Raw genomic sequence first — 10,718 nt, forward strand, 5'->3', positions numbered from 1 at the left:
AATAGTAAATAAATTACCAGCCACTTTTTAGACCTCATTATACCTCTCAACCTTTTGATGCTAGGAATCTGGACAAAGCAAAAATGTGGACAGTTTAGCGGTATGGACCCCAGCACTTTATTAATGATAAACACACACAACCATTTACAAGAGCAGACAAGGCAGTGGCACTGTCAGTGAATCCTTATATCCTTCGTATATTTGTTCCTCTCAATTTAGGCAGAATGTTTTTATCAGTTTGTGTTGCAATGTTCCATTATGTCCTAATTTCTTATGGGTCAAAGAAACTGTTTACACTCAATTCTCTTTCTAGTGGCCCCTTTCAGCTGCTCTTCCTTTCTGCATTGACTCTTGATTTATTACAAAATGTGCTATGTAATAAAGACATGCATCTGTATATGTCTATGGTATTCATAGGTTCATAGGTTCATAGGTAGGTACTAGGCTATCTGCCCGAGGGCATTTATAAGCCTAGCCAGAGTGTGTTAGCTTTCACTGCCCCATTGATTAATTAACTGGTCCTCTGTCAAGCAGAGCCAATGAAGTGATCCCAGGGGTGCATTTTCTGTTACTCATCCACTCGTCAAGGTTTCTCTTGAAGAGTGTTAGTGAGGGGCTCTGCCTGATGTAATTTGGAATTTTATTCCAAAGCATGGGGAGTCTCTGTGACAGGAATCTATCCCTCCAGCATGTTCTATTTATTGTTGTGGCAAGGTTTAGCTCACTAGAGCGTGTGGCTCGCAGTGACTTGGATTTCTTTAGGTGGAGCATGTACATCAATTCTGAGTTGGACATGGCTTTGTAAGTCAGGCAAAGATCACCTCTGAGTAAGCGATATGCCACTGAGTACAGCTGGAGTTTTTTCAGTCTGGCTGCATAGGACATATGTTTGAGACCAGTAATCCTCTTGGTGAGGTACATTTGTGGTATTTCCAGCTGTTGGAAGTGTCTTGTGAGGTACATCCCAAATGGAGCATTGTATTCTATGATGAGTCTAATGAGCGACAAGTAGAGGGGCACTATAACCTCTTTATTTCTAGATGTGAACCCTTTAGTAATTAGATACACCACATAGAAGGATTTCATAACTACTTTGGCAATATGATTGTCAAAGGAGAGATTACTATCTACCTGGGTCCCCAGATCTCTTATTACCTCTTCTGTATTAAGGGGGCTGCCACCTATGTGGTAATTCGTGGGTATTTTATTTTCCCAAACAGGATGACTATGCATTTTTTGGCATTTAGCTTGAGGCCATGACTTTGACACCAGGTGTCTGTTGCAGTAAGGCCCTTTTGGAGGATGTCCGTGTCAGCCGGAGAGTCATTTATGGCTCCCAGTTTGCAGTCATCGGCAAACTTGATTAGCCATAGTCCTCCAGTGTTTGCCTGTACTTCTGAGAAGTATATGCCGAACAGTAGGGGTCCCAGGACCGAGCCTTGTGGGACACCACCTGTGACTGGTTTAGAGTCGGACCTGGAGCCCACTATTCTTACTGTATGAGTTATGTCTGTAAGCCAGTTGGCAACCCATCTCGTGACATAGGGGTTTATGTTCAGACTGGTGAGTTTTTCTGTAATACCAGAGTGGGGAATGGTGACGAAAGCCTTGGTGAGGTCAAGGCAGGCTGTGTGAACCACCTTTCCCTTGTCTATGGCCTTGGTGACTGTCTCGAAGAAGTCAACCAGGTTTAGTAGGCATGATCTGCCCTTAACAAAGCCGAACTGGGTTGGGTCAAGTGTTTGGAGGGTCTTAATGTCTTTGTTAATGAGTTCCATGATGATGCGCTCCGTAGCCTTGCAGACCAGCCTAGTCAGGCTTATGGGGCGATAGTTACCAGGGTCAGTTGTGGCTCCTCCTTTGTGGAGAGGAATAATCATTGCTGTGCGTCATTCTATGGGCAAATAGCCTGTGGAGAGGCTGAGGATGAACAGCGTGTTTAAGTGGGGGGTTAGTTCATTCTGTAGTTCGTGCAAGACGCAGCCTGGCACACCATCTGGTCCCATTGATGCTGTGTTTTTGGCTTTTGAAAGGGCTGTTTTCACCTGTGCATCTGTGATTCTTGGGACACTACACTTTTCCAGTATTGTTGTGGGCCCTTTTGGAGGTGAGAGGGGGATGAAGTTTGCACTGACTCTATCTGCCAGGATGTTGGCAATATCAGTAGGTTCAGTATATTTTGTGCTATTTTGCACTAGTTCAGTGCATATCTGTGAGTTGCCACTTAGATTCTTAACATAGCTAAAGAAGGCTTTGTGTTTATATTTTGAATCCTTGGCTATTTTTCTTTCGAAGTTAGCCTTGGATGATTTCATGAGGGACCTCAGTTTCTTACTGATACTGATCAGGGATTTCTTTCCTTCTTGGAATTTGCTTTTTTTTCTGAACAAGTTTCCTCCTTCTATTGTATAGCCTGTTTATTGCAGGGGTCCACCAAACTGGTTTCCTTCTCTTAGAGGAGTGAGTCTTGTTTTTTCTAGGGATGGCACGATCCATGCATCCTTGTAGGTGCTCATAGAGTGCATTTGTAAGGGTTTCTGCATCATGGGCAGCATTATCCTTTAGTGTGGGAGCTGTGAAACTTATCTCCTCTGTCTTAAGTAAGGTGAAGTTTGCTTTAGAAAAGTTTTTTACTGTGGTTTCCTTAGTTGGGGGTGGTGGTGGGGTGTGGACATCCAGAGTGATTAGTTTATGGTCTGATCTAACCATTGACGGGTTGACCTCTGGTGTGAAATACCTGTCGCCCATGTTGGTGATGACCAGGTCCAATATGTTTTCACCTCTGGTAGGGAAGTTTACCAGCTGATCGAGGGCATTTGAGTTGATGAATTCCAGGAAGCGCTGGGCCTGGAAATTTGTACTTGAGTAGTTTTCCCAGTGAATGGTAGGGTAATTGAAATCGCCCAATATCAGGGTGTTTGGTAGGACCTTCATGTTTTCCAGTGTCTTCAGAAAGGTGGAGTGGTGGTCCTGGGTCATGGAGGGTGATCTGTAGCAGGCCACAATTTGCTTTGCAGATTTGCCTGATGTTAGTTGCACATGGATGATATCAGAGGTATCATGCTGTGCCACTAACCTGGAGGTGTAGGTATCCTTGATGAATATGAATACACCCCCTCCTTTTGTGTTTCAGTCTGTGTTTTGTGGCCAAAACGAGTGGTATGAGTTGTAGCCCAGTAGTGCTGGAGTGCTCTCTGGTGCCTTGAACCAGGTTTCAGTTACTGCACAGATGTCGATGTTCTCCATACTGAGGAGTGCTTCAAGTGCGTGCATTTTGAGAGTTAAACTCCTGGCATTGAGTAGCATAACCCTCAGTTTTTTGTTAATTGTGCTGTTTATGGAGGTGGGTTTGACTTTTGAGCCTTGCCTAAAAGGCAGCAACAGCCTTGGCCTGTATTCAAAAGCCTAGGGGTGACACCTGCAAGCCATCTCTTGTGAAGCAACGCGGCTTGTCGAGCATGTCGTCCCAGGCTGACAGACACTGGATCCCCTTTGAATGACACCAGAAGCTTAGCCAATTGTTGAAATTGATTATTTTTTTCTTTATACTGAGGTATCATTCTTGGTGGGGGCAGGATGCTACTCAGGGTCCGGGTCATACCAACCTGGGCTACATGATCAGAGAGTTCTTGCATGTCTCTTTTCATGTAGTCCAGGGAGGTATGTTTCAGGTCATTCACACCAACATGAACAATGACAGAGTCATATTTGTACTTGTTCTGGAGTGACCTGAGTGCTTGTGTTATGTGGCGAATTCTGGCTCCCGATGGGCAGCTAACAGTAACCTTCTGCTTGTCCAGCCTAGTGAGTGGGACATCAGTGTGCCTGACTATAGAGCCACCTATTACTAGTGTGTTAGGTATGTTATTTCACCTTAAGGGCTGTGATTGTTCGGCACACTGATTTTGTGTTTTATGTGTTGTCTGGTTTGTCACGGGAAGTGCAGGTTGTTTGAGTGTCTGCTTTGGAGGCCTCTGATGCTTTTGCAGGATTTTATTCAGAGCCTCCGAGTATGATTTTTGTGTATTTATGTGTATTTTTGCCAGTGCTGTTTTAGTAGGTCTGTGTGCGGCTGGAGTTGTGGTGTAAGTGTTAACCTTCTCCTCTTGACTGTGTGTTCCAGTCTTAGGTGGAGACGGCTTAGCTTCCAGTTTGGCTGTATAATTGCATCTCTTGCATATGTTAGTGTTTTTTGGTAGGAGAAGAGCGTTGTCTGTGTACATGCGGCAGTTGTAACATTGCCTCAGGATACCCATATTCACCAGCTGGACTGGAGAGTGCACCTGAAGTTGCCCTTTGTTCATGCCTGAATAGTAGGGTGAGCTGCTTAGTCGCTTGGTTAATGAGAGGTGAATAAAGAGCCTTGCCCTGCTGGGCAATCAGTGTCAGGGTATATTAGGGCTTGCTATTAGGTCTGACCAAGTGCTGGGCTGTAAGATGCTTTTTGAGTGCTTAGGTTGAGAGTTAGACTAGTTTCAAGGGGAAAAAACTGAAGAGGAGACTTAGTGGAGCCGGTAATAATTTAACCATAGCTAACCGGCACTGCCCGGTGTGCAAAACCATGCAAACGCAGTTTTCATAATAGGGAAATGAAAGAGAGAGAAATTAGCCCAAAATGGCCAATAATCTACTAACTTCTGGACTGGAACCACTCTTCCAGGGACAGACAGGTTGCTCAAAGCTCCCCTCTCTCACAGGTGAACAGAGAAACTTCCTTCTATCCAAGTAAGGTATGGGCAACTCAGAAACTAGTATCACAGCCCTGAATTCAGCACTAGCCTGAAAACTGGACTATACAAGCTTAGAAAGGTTGGAAACAAGGATTTTTTTTTTTTTTTTTTTTTTTTTAAGATAAGGCAAAAACAGTAAAAAATACACTTAAAACAGCTTTAAATGACTACAAATGATCAGAAAAGGCTATCACACTTTAGTGTGTAGCCTACAACAGTTCAACAAATTATTTAAACAAAAAACAACTTTTTAAAAGTGCAGGCAGTCAAATAAATACAATATGTGAAAAAAACAAGCTTTTAAATCACAATTAACACTGGAAAATCTGCACTTAGGCAGAAAACAGTTAAGTACAGCAAGAAAGTACAGAAAACTGATACTTAATCACTCCAAAGTCTCTCTCCTAAGCTAGAAGGCTTGTATCAGTTTAAGGCTTTCTAGTGCTACCAGTAGGTTAGTTACAGGAAAGATGGGAAACAAGCGCAGATGTGGTCTTTTAAACCAGAAAGTTGAAAGAGACGGACAAACTGTCCAAATGGTCAATAAATTACAATTTCTGGGCCAAGAACCTCTCCTCTCGTGGTAGACAAACTACCTAGTGCTTACCACTCCCACTGATAGGCTAGAAGGCTTTCCTCCAACACAGAAAGTCTTGCAGGGCTCAGAAGTTTACCAACAGTCCTGGATACAGCAGCTCTGTATCTGGACTAGGCTAGTAACAGGAAAGGTGGGAAACAAGCAAAAGTGCAGATTTTAAACCAGAACGTTGAAAGAGATGGAAAAAAACTGCCCAAATGGCCAGTAGCTACAATTTCTGGGCCAGGAACCACTCCTCTTGTGGTAGGTAGGCTACCTAATGCTTACCACTCTCACTGATAAGCTAAAAGGCTTCCCTCCAACACAGAAAGGCTTGGGGGCTCAGAAGCTTACAAAGAGTCCTGGAGTACAGCAAGTCTGTACCTGGACTAGACTAGTTACAGGAAAGGCGGGGAACAAGTACAAATGTAGGCTTTTAAGCCAGCAGATTGAAAGAGAAGGAAAACTGCCCAAACGGCCAAATAAACTACAATTTCTGGGCCAAAACTCACTCTTCCAGTGGAGGATAGGCTACCTAGTGCTTACCACTCCCAATGATAAGCTAGAAGGCTTTCCTCCAACACAGAAAGGCTTGGGGGCTTAGAAGCTTACTAACAATCCTGGATACAGCAACTCTGTAACCGGACTAGGCTAGTTATAGGAAAGGCGGGAAACAGGCACAAGTGCGGCTTTCAAACCAGAAAGTTGAAAGAGATGGAAAAAACTGCTCAAACAGCCAATAGCTACAATTTCTGGGCCAGGGACCACTCCTCTTGTGGTAGATAGGCTACCTGATGCTTACCACTCCCACTGATAAGCTAGAAGGTTTCCCTCCAACACAGAAAGGCTTGGGGGGCTCAGAAGCTTACAAAGAGTCCTGGATACAGCAAATCTGTACCTGGACTAGACTAGTAACAGAAAAGGCAGGAAATAAGCACAAACACAGGCTTTTAAATCAGAAGGTTGAAAGAGATGAAAAAGCTTCCCAAACGGCCAATAAACTATAATTTCTGGGCCAGAAACCACTCCTCCTGTGGTAGATATGTTACCTAGTGCTTACCTCTCCCACTGATAAGCTAGAAGGCTTCTCTCCAGCACAGAAGGGCTTGGGGGGGCTGAGAAGCTTACCAACAGTCCTGGATACAGCAAATCTGTACCTGGATTACACTAGTTATAGAAAAGGCAGGGACCAAATGCAAATCAGACTTTTAACCAGAGAGTAGAAAGAGATGGAAAAACTGCCCAAATGGCCAATGAACTACAATTTCAGGGCCAAAACCCACTCTTCCTATGGTAGATAGGCGACCTAGTGCTTACCACTCCCACTGATAAGCTAGAAGGCTTTGGGGGGCTCAGAAGCTTACCAACAGTCCTGGATAGAGCAAGTCTGTATCTGGTAGACATTTTCCTGAAATTATCTTATGTGCAATAACAAGTGGTGGAAATACTGGAATTTTAAATGAGTACTGATTGGTCTTAATAAATCACTTTGTGAATAATACAGTAAGCGTAAGTATGAGTGCTATGCAGCATCTGAAATTCAATGTTAATAAATGTTTAGAGATAAATGTGAGCAGACTGAAGGAGCGAGACACTTCTGTTAGCCTCTAAGCGGTTGTTTTGAAAAAGCAGTTGTACCACTGATGCGAGTTTATGTATACAATTTAATAATTATGAGTTACAGGAAAATAAGTGTGTGTGGTACCCACATCAGCAGCAGCTCTGAGATCATGGCGACTGCGCGCTAAGATTCCAAGGGCTCATTAGAAGTGTTGCCTCGATAATGAAAAAGTACCAAATATATTTAAACTTTTCATTGTGACTGGTCCTTTTTTGAAAATATTTAAGTTTTGAGAATATTTGCATATATTTATTTGCTGATAACTTTGGCTACTCCTGAAAGCCTTGCTGTTTGGTTAATATTACCATTTGTATTAATATTAATTTCACTCAGTATACTTGGGCACCCTTGTAAGAGCCTTAAAGTAGCTGGCCGAGGTTCTGTTGGCAGTGATAACTACCTTATAGTTTAGGCAGAAGGGGGCACAGCAGGTGAATCTGTGCCAGCGTGTGTGTCAAATCTCAACGAGTGAGTGTGTCAGCTGCCTGGAGTAAGGACACAAAGCACTAGTTTCACAGAGAGTGTGTGGGAGGACTCAACTCTAAGCTGTAACAGTGGAGAGTCTTATTGCGGGTCTGGAGGGAAAGACAGGAACCAACCCCCCCCCCCCCCCCCCCCCAGACTGAGCATGTTCCCTGGCTGCTCTTAAGGGAAATTGTGCTTGATGCAGAGAGCTGCATCTGGAAATACTTAGTGTATCCATTTGTATTCCAAGTGAACATCCCTCTCCAGTGTCAGTGGTGAGGATTCAGGCTCCTTGGTTACAGGCTCAGAGTGGGGATGTCACGTAGTGTATTTTTTTCTGAGCATCACATCAATATGGCTTTTTTCGGTCATATGTCTACAACAGTCTAAATGAATGTCTCCAGCAACATGAACAATATTGTTAAACTAAAAGCAATATCTTTCATAGTTTAGGGGAACAACTGAGCATGTTACTTACAGTTATTAAATGTTTGGGGCAGCATTTTGACAGATATGTACATTTTAATAGTGTCCAAGAGGGGTAAGTGGTTATGAGTACACGATGGAATCTGCTTTCTACACCCTACGCTGCAATTCTCAAATACTTGACAGAATACTTAAGATTATTTACTAGTAACCATGTCAAGAATTCTGAGGACGTCCCGCTTATACTCTCAAAACAGAAAGCACACACGGTTACAAGCTTGCCTCCGCCTCCTACAACAAAAGCCAATAGTAAAAGCTGATTAACTTATTAGGCCTGCCCCTCTGCTTTCCGGCAGAGGAAAAAAAAATAAATAATCAACAGACTAAATGATTCTGAGACTGACTGTCGCTGTCTGCGTCTTTTTTACGTAAGTTGTTTCGTTGACAACTGAAAATGGCGGCGAACTCGAAAGGAAGGAAAACTTCCCAAACATCTTTATTGACTTACCTGAGCCAGTCCGTAGATGACACAACTCGGAACTCTGTCCGGGGTACTGGAGCATCCCCTCGTAGTCGTGGTGTACCGAGAAGCGTCTCCCAGCAACACAGCTCATTTGTGGAAGGGTCTATAGTAAGAATCAGAATGGAAAACTTTCTGTAAGTTCAAAAGCATTGGATGGGTATCAGTTGGTATTGCTTTAGCCCCTTGCGTTGTAACTGTGCCAGAGTTACAGTACAAGTTCAGCTGTGCAGTTCCTGCAGTGTATTGGTTTTCTATGTTGGAATAGTGTTGTATTTAGGAAAAAAATCAGTTGAAATTTTGACGCATTAGAATTTTTATTGTTGTTTTTTGATTGCCTCAGGCATTGTAGTGTACTGCAACTTGAACCATCTCATGTACCTAGGGTGCTTACTACTTCGAGCAGTGTTGACTGATACCCTAAGTGTGAAATGGTACTAAGAGTAAGGCGTAGCTCTGGCTGAGTTACTCTGCTGTTTATAAAATACCTGTTGACAGTTTGTGATGCACTTTTGAAAACATTTGACTGTGGACGAAGATTTTTTTAATGAATGCTGCTTCGGTATTGCAACGGATTTTGTAACATTGTCTCGAAGTGATAGCTGTTAAGAACAGTGTGTCATGATGTAACCCTCTTCCAGGTTGTAGCGCATTTTGACGAGGCTTCTGAGGTGAATGGTACGAAAGTTATCTTTACCTTTGACAAACAACATAGACGCTGTTATGCATTTATTATTATTATTGACCACATCTGAATTGCAGTTACTACCAGTTGGTACCACAGTTAATGTTAAAACTCAGTCAAGTTGGGTACTGGCGACCAAAACATTTCAACAGGAGGTCATAATTCTTGCTAGAGCATTCGCATCACCATGTCCTTAGTGTTTGAAAATTAATAAAGTGAATGGTACCTGCTATGAGTTGATCACATTTCTTTTTTTTTTCCCCTCATACCTTTGCTAAGCAGTCCTGTCTGTGGCTACCTCCTGTCAGTTATGCTTTAAGTGAAAGCATAACACAGGGTCTTCTCATCTGACATAAAACGCTATTTTCTACTCTACAGCTTTCAACTTTGTGTAATTATGTTTGAAAAGTTACTGATCTTAAAATTAAAAGGATGAACAAAACTGTGGGGGTTGGAAACTGTTCTCTGCCATGTGGACCAGTGGGCATCAGTTCATTTTGACCACAAGTGTTTTTAGTTTTGAAGAAAAATTAACCATATTGCTTCTGTTATACCATGATAAAGCCAATCCATGGTATGGAGTGGATGTGGATGTACTCCCACCTTGCCAAGAGTATTTGGATCCTGGGGCTGAAATCTTGCTGTCACTCCTCGCTGTACTCAAGTCACTGCTGTCTCTCCTCACTATACCCAAGTCACTGTCCTGGATTATTGTTTAACTATCATGTGGAGAGTAAGTTTTGCATAATCAGCGTGAATCTGGACTCTGAATTACCTTGATATGCAGTAACTTCTTTTGAAAAGTATAGAAATTAGCCAGTTTTTTATGAAAACAGTTGTCGTTTCCTGTAGCTTGGTTCTGTAGTAGAGATCGGTTGCAACACTGGAGCTGTCATTGTAATGTCTGTAAATTGAACTGCTTAAAGTGAATTATGGATTCATAATAGTATTGTTTGCTTTGTTATTGCTGATTAAGAAGTGAATACTCAGAATATCGTTGCATCTTATTAATGTTCACTGCACTGTTTTGCCTCATTTTTCTTCAGTTGATTGAGGATGAAATACTGTGGTTCCCATAATAATCTGTTGTAGTGGTATTTACTCTTAGACCAGGGTTTGCCAGTTTGGAATAGTCCCACAGTAGCCCACATTCCTGTCATTGAGCATTGTTTATTTGAACCAGACTGGACTAATATCTGGATATCAGATATGTATTGGATAACAGATTTGGGAGGCAAACTTGTACTTGTATCTGTTTTGATGTTCATCCTTCCACAAGGGACCTTTTTACAAGTTTTCATAAGCAACAGGCTCATGATTGGGTCTTATCAGGTTTTCCCATCAGCCCTTAAATTTGCTCAGAAAATATCCATAAAGGGGACCAAATTGCTGTCATTCCTGTGCTTTGCATTCATAACCTGTTTTTTTGCTATATTAATCTGAATTTTCAAGCACTTTGATGGGATGTCTTCTCTATAGCCAGTTAGTATGTGTTTTGCTGTCATAACTGACTGTTTCATAATGATGTTCTCATTAATGGTGGATGTTAAATGCATTACTTTTTGTAGTCTTTTTTTTTTTTTTTTTTTTCAGGTTGGAACCCTGTGCTGTAGGAGGAGTTTCTGTAGTGGAAGTTCTGATGGCTTTACTTTTTTGATAGTCTGATATAATTTTGGAAGTTGCACTCTTTTTTT

The 10,718-nt window shown here is 42.3% G+C and overlaps 1 protein-coding gene across 1 annotated transcript in view; it reads left to right on the forward strand.

The window, feature by feature from the left end:
- Positions 1–8,206: 8,206 nt before the first annotated feature.
- The window catches only part of SMC5 (structural maintenance of chromosomes 5), a 3,018,525-nt gene continuing 3,016,013 nt past the window's right edge, over positions 8,207–10,718 (forward strand). Inside the window, exon 1 of the mRNA XM_044064368.1 lies at positions 8,207–8,476. Coding sequence (XP_043920303.1) covers positions 8,274–8,476 — 203 coding nt within the window. The 5' untranslated portion in view covers positions 8,207–8,273. The remainder of the gene's footprint in view (positions 8,477–10,718) is intronic.

Source organism: Protopterus annectens, chromosome 2.part2, assembly GCF_019279795.1.
Source record: "Protopterus annectens isolate FY-2018-M chromosome 2.part2, PAN1.0, whole genome shotgun sequence".
NCBI classification, from domain to species: domain Eukaryota; kingdom Metazoa; phylum Chordata; order Ceratodontiformes; family Protopteridae; genus Protopterus; species Protopterus annectens.